General features: G+C 46.0%; 1 protein-coding gene across 1 annotated transcript; it reads left to right on the top strand.

Annotated features, from left to right (window-relative positions):
* The first annotated feature begins 1,047 nt into the window (after positions 1 to 1,047).
* Positions 1,048 to 11,648, top strand: LOC123448329. The gene is made up of 7 exons (XM_045125169.1): positions 1,048 to 1,180; positions 5,645 to 5,845; positions 5,959 to 6,072; positions 7,655 to 7,890; positions 7,979 to 8,104; positions 10,600 to 11,062; positions 11,151 to 11,648. The coding sequence occupies exons 1-5, from the start codon at positions 1,048 to 1,050 to the stop codon at positions 7,979 to 7,981; spliced, it is 687 nt and encodes a 228-aa protein (XP_044981104.1). The 3' UTR covers positions 7,982 to 8,104; positions 10,600 to 11,062; positions 11,151 to 11,648.
* The last annotated feature ends 241 nt before the right edge of the window (positions 11,649 to 11,889 follow it).

Consider the following 11,889-nt stretch of genomic DNA (forward strand, 5'->3'; position numbering starts at 1 on the left):
AGCACAACAAAATATAATTCCTATGCTAACAAGAGAGTTTGCACACCCTCACACATGGGCATGTGATGGTACACACTCTCACATGCATCACTAGGATCACCCTAGGAATCATGTCATCCTCAAGGTGCAACCCCCACAACAATCTACCCTTGCTTAACTAGTAAGCTCCACCTTCACATGCTATCATAGCTAGCCACCTAGTGCATCACATCACATCAAATACATGTGGTGAGGGGGGGGCATCCACACCCCACTAAATCTATGCAAGCAATTAAAAATACAAGAACAACTTAGCCCACCTAAAGCTCAAAAGATGGGGCTATACATGATTAACTAGTGCAACTTTCACACCTTAAGCACAACACTCACAAGAAGCAAAACAACTAGCACCAACTCCTATCAAGGGTCACTTCACATCACAAAGGTGCATCACCCTAAGCTTCACAAGGCTAGCAACATCATCCATCACACACTAGTGTGCAAAACACACACACACCTGAATCTGCCTTACTGTACTGGCAGAAACAGAACCAAAACACCACTATGTTTAAGATTTAGCTAAACATAAAAAATAGCAGATCTAAAATGCCACTTTGTATAAGAGTTAGAAAAACAGGAAAAGAAATAGACAGAAAAGAAAGACAACAAAAAAAAGAAACAGGGGCTCCTGGGAATCGAACCCAGAACCCCTGGTGTCTAGTAACAGCAACAAACCACCACGCCACTGTCACCTAGTCGACAGGGTGGTGATAACAGAGTAATCTGTTACTGGTCACTGTGCATAGAAATAGCAAAACAAAAAGAGGCCAAGGGGGGATCGAACCCGCGCCCTCTCATCAGGCACAAACACTCGCTACCACTGCACTACGGATCGATGTCTGAACATATACACGCTGCAAATCAGAAGAGGACACCCCCCTGCTCGTCTGCTACCGACGACTGGCCGGAACAGGGGAGGTGCCTCGCCGGCGCTGCGAGTCGAATTCGTCTCCGGCTTGTGGAGGGGAGGAAGCCCTCATCCACACGGATCCATCCCCGCACCTAACTATGCCCAAGGGGCTCTACTGCGATGTGGCCACGGCGACCTGCGGCTTCGGCGACAGAAACATCTCGCCGATGACCTCTACTGCTACGGCGCCCGATCTAAGGCAGGGAGGAATGAGGGGGTGCACTACCTCGTGTACGAGTCAAGGAGGGAGCGGCCGTAGAGGAAGTAGCGGGAAGAAGAGCGCGGTGCGGCGGAGCTCGTCGGAGAAGAAGGGGCTCCGGGAGGAAGAGGATGCAGTGTCGTGGACGTCGATCTAACGGCGGGAACGAGCCCGTGGTGAGGCCCGCGTGCTCCTGGACCCCTCGACGTGGAGGAGAAGGTACCACGGCGACGACGGGGATCTCCTTCACCCGTCGGCCATGGCGGAACCGGCGGCTTACCTCACCGCGACGAGAGAGAAAGGAGGGAGAAGGGATCTGGTGGAGCGGCGGCGGAAGGGAAACCCTAGCCGAGGCACGGACGCCAAGGGCTTTTATAGGGCGAGAGGGGAACGAGGGACGCGCCGCGGTGGCCAGCGTGCGGGCTCTCTCCGGTGGAACAGAGGGGAGAAGAAGAGAGGCTGACTCGTGGGGCCTCCTGCCTCGCTGGAAAGAGGAGGATGACGACGCCCGCGCGCGTGACTGGGGAAGAAGTGGGCTGGGCCGCGAGGCTTGATTGCCATAGGCGACAAATAGAGGAAAAGACTGAGAGGGATTTGGATTCTTTAAAAATAAACTCAGCTAGGATTTAAATCCACTAGCAGTTCTGATGGGGTAGAAATCAAAGCAAAAATGCCCCTGGCCATAAGGAATTATGGCCTATTAGAATAAAATAGGAAAGCAATATTTGGAGCCATTTGGAATAAATGCAAAACAGTAATTAATTTACTGTTTTGGGTTTATTTGCACCTTTAAAATCAAAGAACAAAACGGCAAATTCACACCTCCTCATAACCACAATTTACTCTAACCACCAGACATTTTAGAATAACTTTTGGGAAGGTAGAATTTTGACATGAGATGATAGGAGGGAAAAGGATTATAAATAGCAGAGAGCTTTAAAATACATAGCATTCACTTCTACTCATCTCACACCAACATCACATCACATCACACAAGATAATACAATACCACAACATCACACCTAGCAAGATCACAAGCAATCATAACATGACATAGAATCATAAGGTATGGCAAGGATGGTATGGCATGGATGCATGCATGCAAAAGAAAAAATGGAAGGTGGCACATGAATTCATACATGCATAGAAACTCTCATGACAAAGTCAAGGTGGTCCCACATGGAAGCTTACAAAAAGTGAAAGTCCTACACTTGGGGCATTACACTTTGTCCTTCGGTATGTTACTTGCCCGAGATTCGATCGTCGGTATCTCCATACCTGGTTCAATCTCGTTACCGGCAAGTCTCTTTACTCCTTCCGTAACACAAGATCCCGTGACTAACTTCTTATAGTCACGTAGTTATGTTGCGACGTTTGATACACACAAGGTATTCTTCCGGTGTCCGGGAGTTGCATGATCTCATGGTCATAGGAACAAATACATTGACATGCAGAAAACAATAGCAATAAACTGACACGATCATATGCTATGTTCATAGTTTGGGTCTTGTCCATCACATCATTCTCCTAATGATGTGATCCCGTTATCAAGTGACAACTCTTGTCTATGGTCATGAAACCTTGACCATCCTTGATCAACGAGCTAGTCTCTAGAGGCTCACTAGGGACAGTGTTTTGTCTATGTATCCACACATGTATTAGTGTTTCCAATCAATACAATTATAGCATGGATAATAAAAGATTATCGTGGACAAGAAAATATAATAATAACTAATTTATTATTGCCTCTAGGGAATATCTCCAACAGTCTCCCACTTGCACTAGAGTCAATAATCTAGTTCACACCACTCTGTGATTGTAATGTATCTAATACCCATACAGTTCTGGGTTTCATCATGTCTTGCTTGTGAGAGAGGTTTTTAGTCAACGGGACTGAACCTTCCAAATCCGTGTGTGCTTCACAAATCTCTATGTCATCGAGTAGACACCGCTACCACGCACCATTTGGAACAATTTCAAATGACTGCTCCACTATACGAATCCGGTTTACTAATCAGAGTTATCCGGATTAGTGTCAAAGCTTGCATCGACGTAACCCTTTACGACGAACTCTTTTATCACCTCCATAATCGAGAAAAAATTCCTTAGTCCACTACTTACTAAGGATAACTTTTGACCGTTGTCCAGTAATCCATTCCTGGATCACTTTTGTACCCCTTGACAGATTCATGGCAAGGCACACATCAGGTGCGGTACATAGCATAACACACTATAGAGGCTATGGCCAATGCGTAGGGACAATCTTCGTCCTTTCTCTTTCTTCTGTTGTGGTCGGGCATTGACTCTTACTCAAATTTCACACCTTTACAACACAACCAAGAACTCCTTCTTTGACCAATCTACTTTGAACTCCTTCAAAACTTACCACTAGTGGTTGAGAAACGCCTTCATGGAGTTATCTCAAAGGGAGAATAGGGTGAGCCTTCGTGGCGTTGGTGTGCCTTCGTGGTAACATCCGCCCCTCTAACGGTGACATAGCTTCCCTTCAAGGAAGTGAACATCGGGATACATCCTCGTCTCTCTTGGAGTTTCGGTTATCCCTAACCCTAAGTCTCTACTTGTGTTAATCCTTATTACGTACTTGCATTTGATTATTGTTTACCGGTTGCCTTACTTCACTCTAAATAGCTTACTCATTGTCATTGCAATTATTAGGCTCACGTTCATATTCTGCACCTTTGCCTAAAATTTTTAAGTAATTATTAAAATTTGGAACTGTACCTATTCACCCCCTCTAGGTCCATCTCGATCCTTTTCACCCGGGAGAAGCCCAAAGGACCTAGGGGTGGCGCACCAGCCCTTAGTGGGCTGGTGGGACAACCCAAGAGGGCCTATGCGCCAAGGAAAGAAAAACCAAAGAGAAAAAAAGAGAGGTGGGAAGGAAGAGAATGACTCCACTTTCTAATCCTAGTTGGACTAGGATTGGAGTAGGACTCCTCCTCCCTGGCCGGCGCACCCTTGAGGGCTTGGCCCTCAAGGCAAACCTCCTCCCCCTCCCTTCTATATATAGTGGTGATTTAGGGCTGATTTGACACAACTTTTGTCACGTGCAACTCAGATCTAGACACCATAGTTTTACCTCTGGATCGTATTTCTGCGGAGCTCGGGCGGAGCCCTGCAGGAGTAGATTCCTCACCACCACCGGAGCATCGTCACGCTGCCGGAGAACTCATCTACTTCTCCGTCTTGCTTGCTGGATCAAGAAGGCCGAGATCATCGTCGAGCTGTACGTGTGCTGAACGCGGAGCTGTCGTCCGTCCGACACTAGATCGGACTGGATCGTGGGACAGATCGCGGGACGGTTCACGGGGCGGATCGAGTGACGTGAGGACGTTCCACTACATCAACCGCGTTTCTTAACGCTTCTTGCTGTGCGATCTACAAGGGTACGTAGATCCAAATCTCCTCTCGTAGATAGACATCATCATGATAGGTCTTCGTGTGCGTAGGAAGATTTTTGTTTTCCATGCAACGTTTCCCAATACGTGTTCACACATTTCTCCCGGCAGTTAACTGCCCCTAATCGCGTGTTGTGGTGTAGTGTTAGTTAGGGACGTTTGGCGTGTAGGCCGGGTCACACCGCTACTCCGACAATAGAAGGACACGACGCTTGTGCACCTCCTTCGTGTGTGCCCGCGTCGTCCGCGACATCGAGATGCGGTGGGGGTGAAGATGACACACGTGAGGGACGTTTACGTCTAGCCACGATACCGACTGGCGGTAGTACAAGTGGTATCGTGCGCGGTGGACGGGGATGTAGAGCCTATTTAAAATAAGTTCACCAATAAGAAAAAAACACCTCTTTAAAAAAGTTTACAAACTTGATAAAAAGTTCATAAATTTTAAAAACATTGATTTCAGAAAAAGTTCGTCAATTTTGAAAAAAAAATCCAATATTCTGGAAAAAATGTTCATATAAAAATTGGAAAAATGTTCATGGATTTTGAAAAAAAATTCATCCAAAATGAAGAGAGTTCATCAAAATTGAAAAAAAGTTCATGAATTCTTCAAAAATTCCACAAAAACATGAAGAAAGGTTCATTGATCTAGATTTTTTCTATGAAATTCTAAAAAAAAGGTCATCGTTTTTGTAAAAAAGAGTACATTGACTTGAGAAAAAGTTCACGTATTTGCAAAATAAAATTCATCGAACCAGGTAGATGAAAAAAACAGAAAAAAAGAAAAAGGAAAAGGAAAGAAGAGAAGATGTAAAAAGTGAATGTCTCCAGATCCGACTCGAGTGGTTGCAGCAACCTACCTGGTGAGGGAGGTCGTAGGTTCGATTCTGTTTCTGCGCGTTTGGTTTTTTGAATTATAAAACATAGGAAGAAAACAAATATATGAAAGCACAAGATGGGCCGGCTTAGCTGGGTGTCGGGATTGTGCGGCCTATTGGGTTTGGCAGGCTGGCTGATGCGGGACAAGCACGAATCTTAAAGCCGTTTCTGTATATAACAAAAAAAGTGAAACCCTAGGGCAAACCAGTGCCCACTCTCTCCCTTCTCCACAGCCGGCCGCCGCCGAGCCCTTCTCCACTGGCGGCGGCGGCGATGGTCGCGCCGCTGACCGTCAATCACAGCCGGCCGCTGAGCATGAACTGCAGTCAGCTTCGCCGGTTGCCCCCCCGCATGGCTTCCTCACGATCGGGCAATACTCTGTGCCCTACAGCTCTCCTGGTAACATATCGCACCCTCTCTAGTTCTGCCGGTGCTAGCTGCTAGCCGCTGCTAGCTGCTAGTAGTTGCTGTTGCTGTTTGCTGCTGCTAACCGTTTCACATGTATTTTTCAGTGAATTCCTCTGCAACCGCCCCCAAATCAACACCACCGAGAAGTGACTCTTCAAGCTCCTCCATATCTGCCTCGTCGAAATATAGACTGATGGAGAAGAAGTCGCCCTCTCCTGGTAACATATAGCACACTTCTCCGTCCTGCCCGTGCTAGCTGCTAGCCGTTGCTGGTGCTGGCTGCTGCTGTTTTCTGCTACTAGCTGCCGCCGCCTGCTGCCGGCTGGTACTAGCTGCCGCCGCCTGCTGCTTCTGCTTGCTGCAGCTGCTGCTGCTGGCGCTGGGGCGGCTCCTGCTACTCGATGCTGCTGCTTCTCGTTGCTGCTGCTACTAGTTGCTGTTGCAGTTTGCTAGCTGCCTTCTACTAGTGCTGCTTCTGCTTGCTGGTGCTGGCTGGTGCTGGTGCTGGTGCTAGTAGTTGCTGGCTGCTTCTGCTGCTGCTGATAGTAGTTGCTGTTGCTGTTGCTGGCTACCGCTGCTAGCTGCCGCCATTGGCCGCCGCCGCAAGCCGACGCCGGCGCTGGCCGCCTCTGCTGGCTGCTGCTGCTTGTCTGCCGCTGCCGATTCTAGCTGCTGCTGCTTGTTTGCCGCCGATGCTAGTTGCTGCCGCTACTAGCCGCTGCTGCCGATGCCTGCTGCTGCTAGCCGCCGATGCCACCGCTGCTAGCCGCCTCTGCTAGCCACTGCTGCTAGCAGCTGCTGCTGCTGGCTGCCGCTGCTGCTACTAGCTGCTGGCAGCCGCTGCTGGCCACCGCCGCTGTGGCCGCCTCTGGCCGCCGCCACTGCTGCTCCTAGCCGCTGCCCATTGCTGCTCCTAGCCGCTGCCAACTGCTGCTCCTAGCCGCTGCTCCTAGCTGCCGCTGCTAGCCACCGCCGCTGGTCGCCGCCGCCGGTGCTGGCTGCCGCTGCCTCTACTAGCTGCTAGCAGCCGCTGCTGCCCACCGCCGCTGTGTCCACCTCTGGCCGCCACCGCCGCTGCTCCTAGCCGCTGCTAACTGCCGTTCCTAGCTGCCGCTGCTAGCCGCCGCCGCTAGCAGCAGCCGCCACTAGCCGACGCCGCTGTGTCCTCCGCTGGCCGCCGCCGCCGCTGCTAGCAGCCGCCGCTGGCCGCCGCCGCCGCTGCTAGCAGCCGCCACTAGCCGCCGCCGCTGTGTCCTCCGCTGGCTGCCGCCTCAGCTGCTAGAAGCCGCCGCTAGCAGCAGCCGCCTCTAGCCACAGCCGTCGCTAGCAGCAGCCTCCGCTGGCCGCCGCCGCCGCTGCTAGAAGCCGCCGCTAGCAGCAGCCGCCACTAGCCGCCGCCGCTGTGTCCTCCGCTGGCCGCCGCCTCAGCTGCTAGAAGCCGCCGCTAGCAGCAGCCGCCACTAGCCGCAGCCGTCACTAGCCGTCGCTAGCAGCAGCCTCCGCTGGCCGCCGCCGCCGCTGCTAGCAGCAGCCGCCACTAGCTGCCGCTAGCAGCAGCCGCCGCTAGAAGCCGCCCCACTAGCCGCCGCTGCTGCTAGCTGCTATCTGCTGCTCCTATCTGCTGCTTTTGCCGCTAGCTGCTGCTACTAGGTGGTGGTGGTGGTGCTGCCAGCTGTTGCTACTAGCTGCTGTTGCTGTTAGCTACTGCTTGTTTGCTGCTACTAGCTGCTGTTGCTGTTAGCTACTGCTTGTTTGCTGCTACTAGCTGCTGCTGCTAACCGCATCATATGTAATTTTCAGTGACTTCTGTTGGAACTGCCACCAAGTCACCCCTACAAGGAAGTGCCTCTGGAAATGTCAGACCTGTCTCGTCCTCTAAGAAATGTAGGCTGAGGGAGAAGAAGTCGCCCCCTCGCAGCGGCTCGTCTTCGTTCTCCCCATCCACACATTCATTCAAAACTGCAACGGGGAGCAGACGGTCAAAGAGCGAATCGATTTCAAGAAGTTGTTTCTCTTGTCAAAAATTATTTAGAAGGGTACATTGATTTTGAACTCTCTCATTGACCCATCATTATTTATTAAGGGATGCTATTGCTAACTGTTGTTTTGTTATTTTTGTTGCAGTGATGGTTATTCCTTGCTTGATGACATCTGGGAGAACAATGATTTTAATCTGAATATTAACTTTGTCGTTCTTCGGAAACTTAACAGAGAAGTTGCATACAAGGTGTGCAACGAAAACAACAAAGAGTAGGCATCATATACGCTTCATTGTGTTATTTTGGATCATTATTTCATTGGTTTGACTTGTCATTATATCTAGAATGCATGCAACACTTTCTGATGCCGCTTGAGATGTCATGTTTGAATATTTCAAGGAGAAGAGTTATGCAGTGAGGTTTCATGATGAGGAACATATATATTTGAGTGTGTTGCATAATTTTAAGTTGTTGTTTATAAATCTTTTAAAGAGGTATTATTATTACTAATAGCTGTATTGAATATATTATAGGAATTATTAACTTTAAATTACATTGTCTTTATAGGAATTATTAAAACTTAAAATCACATCGCCTTTACGACAATCCAAACAGGATCTAATGCACTGTTTGTTTGTTTTTTATGATAAACTGGGGGTTCTCGTCTGCCTCATCATTTTATAAATAAAGCAAAACAGACAAAGTACATATTTGTTGATTTAAAACTAGAAAAATAGATTGATCTAGGTGAGATTAAACTCTCCTAAGCTAGAGATAACATATCTAAGGAATACATATCTTATCCGATTGGCATATCTTTATTAGAATATACTGCTTTTTTACTCTGTAAATCTAAGTAATACAAATTTTATCCGCTTGAATTCTTATTTACAGGATATCGTCACTGCAATCTTTGATTGTGAATCTTTGTGGTAGTGAACTGAGGTCTTTGTTCAATGAGCATGGTTACAAACGAAGGGTTGTAGATATGAATGAGTCGGAGCGACAATTGCTGGTTGTATGCTTCAGAAACTTCTTCATGAGCATCACTGTAAGTATGCTTGGAATGACCAATGAAGTATTGATGATTGGGATTATATTGATGAAGATATCATTACTTTTGAGGTCACCTTCAATATGTATGAAATCCCTGAAAAGCTTATGACTGTTTATAAATCAAATTTGAAGGTTTTTGCTAACCAAATTGTCAATAAATTCAGAATCAATGGTTTCTATCATGCATATCTGAAACATTTTTCGATGAGCTGAATAGTGAAGCAGCGATAATGACGCACCAAGACTACTTTGGCAATAAGGAGGATCAGCTTTCCTGGGCTTATTTTGCTGGTTATGTGTGGTACATGGAGTGCTTAGAATATCACTCTTCCATATTGGATGTAGCGGCTCGACTTGGCCTAATAGAGGGATGGTATATTTGCATTCATGAAATTGGTTATGAGGATTTGGAAGAATTTGGTATCATCCGTCAACCTTTGATTTGGGCGTGTGATGATAATACCTGCTTCAATCTAAAGATTCACGGATGATATCAAAATTTTTGCAAATCCTCGTAACCAATCTCATAAATGCAAATATACCATCCCTCTATTAGATCAAGTTGAGCCGTTACATCCAGCATGGAAGGATGGTATTCTAAATACTCCATGTACTACCCATAACCAACAAAATAAGCTCAGGTCACTGTTTCATTATTCAGCTTATCGAAAAAGTGTTTCAGGTATGCAGGGTAGAAACCATTGATTCTGAATTTATTGATAATTTGGTTAGCAAATGCCTTCAGATCTGCTTTATAAGCAGTCATAAGCTCTTCAGGGTTTTCATACATATTGGAGGTGATCTTAAAAGTAATGATATCTTCATCAATACAATCGCAATCATCAATACTCCACTGGCCATTCCAAGCATTCTTCCAGCGATGCTCATGAAGAAGTTTCCTGAAGCATACAACCAGCAATTGTCGCTCCGGCTCATTCATATCTACAACCCTTCGTTTGTAACCATGTTCATTGAACAAGGACCTCAGTTCAATCCCACGAAGATTCGCAATCAAAGATTGCAGTGACAATATTCTGTAAATAAGAAATCAAACGGATAAGATATGTATTCTTAGATTTACAGAGTAAAAAAACATTGTATATATTAAAGGTATGCCAATCGGATAAGATATGTATTTCTTAGATATGTTATCTATAGCTTAGGAAAGTTTGATGTCACCTAGGTCAATCTGTTTTTTTAGTTTTAGATCAACTGATATGTATTTTGTCTGTCTTGCTTCGTTTATAAAATGATGAGGCAGGGGAGAACCTCAGTTTATCACAAAAAAAAGAGAGCAGTGCATTAGGTCCTGTTTGGATTGTCGTGAAGGCAATGTGATTTTAAGTTTTAATAATCCCTGTAAAGGCAATGTAATTTAAAGTTAATAATTTCTGTAATATATTCAATACAACTATTAGTAATAATAATACCTTTTTGAAAGATTTATAAACAGCAACTTGAAATTGTGCAACACACTCAAATACATATTTTCCTCATCATGAAACCTCACTGCATAACTATTCTTGTTGAAATATTCAAACATGACCTTTCGAGCGGCATCAGAAAGTGTTGCATGCATTCTACATATAAACCATAACAGGTCAAACCAATGAAATAATGATCCAAAGTGACACAACTAATGAAATAATGATCCAAAGTGACACAATGAAGTGTATATGATGCCTACTCTTTGTTGTTTTTGTTGCACAGCTTGTACAAAGGTTGATAAGATTGCGTGGCTCACATTTTGGCACAAGGCTACGAAGCCACATGATGGAGCAGAGTGGAAAACCTGGACGCCGAGATATTCTGATACGTGGGCCCAAAATCATAGATTCTTGCTGTTTTTGTTGCACAGCTTGTACAAAGGTTGACAAGATTGCGTGGCTCACATTTTGGCACAAGGCTACGAAGCCACATGATGGAGCAGAGTGGAAAACCTGGACGCCGAGATATTCTGATACGTGGGCCCAAAATCATAGATTCTTGCTGTTTTTGTTGCACAGCTTGTACAAAGGTTGACAAGATTGCGTGGCTCACATTTTGGCACAAGGCTACGAAGCCACATGATGGAGCAGAGTGGAAAACCTGGACGCCGAGATATTCTGATACGTGGGCCCAAAATCATAGATTCTTGCGCCAGTTATGTTTCCATGGCTACTGCTACACTAAGGTTTGTATTCTCTCTCTGAGTATAAATGAATGTATTTTATTATTAGTTCTGCTGTGTTTTTCTGACTGGTAATTTGACTCATGTCCAGCTATCAGGTGGCATTCAGAGTGCGATTAAGACTGATGAAACTAAACTGCATGCTGCAACCCAGTTACCCAAGTTCCTTCCTGAGTTCATAAAGCACCCGTTGAAGAAACGCAAGATGACAAAAGAGTTCATGATGTTCTGGGTAACATATCGCAAGGTGCTGTGAAGTAGTAATTCTACCACTCGACTTCCAATTCTGGTTTCATATATCTCCTGTTGAAGAAATGCAGAACACGTTTGTTTTTGAGCTAGCTCCTAATTTAGTGAAGAACTTTTTGAGGCAACACATGAACTTATGATAAGCTGTGACTAGTAAATTCTGTAGCCCTTGCATTTGTATCTGATTGTCTGAAGTTGTGTTGAGATCCTCATGTGACTTCCTTTGGTACTGGTTATGTAATGAATCTTTCTATGGTTCCCATGGTCTACTAGCTGCATGTGGGTGACCACTTAGTAATGTACCCTCAACCGCTGAGAAGAAATTTCTACCTTTTGCTTAGAGCATCTCTGCCCGACTTCTCATCATATGCCATCGTGATTTGCGCATCCACTTGCGTTTGTTGGGGTGATTGGATTCAGACCAATGCTGCAATAGCAACCTACATCACCCCAACTTGAAACTTGAGAGGAGAAACAGAGCGAGGTCCAGAATGGTCCTACTTTTATGGTTGCAGACACGGACTAGTGAGATGCTAATCGTGCAGCGATGTTTGATAAATTGTTCTTTCGTCTGGTCCCTT

This window comes from Hordeum vulgare, chromosome 4H (assembly GCF_904849725.1).
Source record: "Hordeum vulgare subsp. vulgare chromosome 4H, MorexV3_pseudomolecules_assembly, whole genome shotgun sequence".
Lineage (NCBI taxonomy): Eukaryota > Viridiplantae > Streptophyta > Magnoliopsida > Poales > Poaceae > Hordeum > Hordeum vulgare.

Excerpts from the sequence above, each read along its gene's own strand:
- LOC123448329 (XM_045125169.1), top strand. The coding sequence starts at position 1,048 with ATGCCCAAGGGGCTCTACTGCGATGTGGCCACGGCGACCTGCGGCTTC. Across the intron at positions 1,181-5,644 it reads GAGGGGGTGCACTACCTCGT|GGCAAACCAGTGCCCACTCT; the intron begins GTACGAGTCAAG and ends GTGAAACCCTAG. Across the intron at positions 6,073-7,654 it reads GAAGAAGTCGCCCTCTCCTG|TGACTTCTGTTGGAACTGCC; the intron begins GTAACATATAGC and ends TGTAATTTTCAG.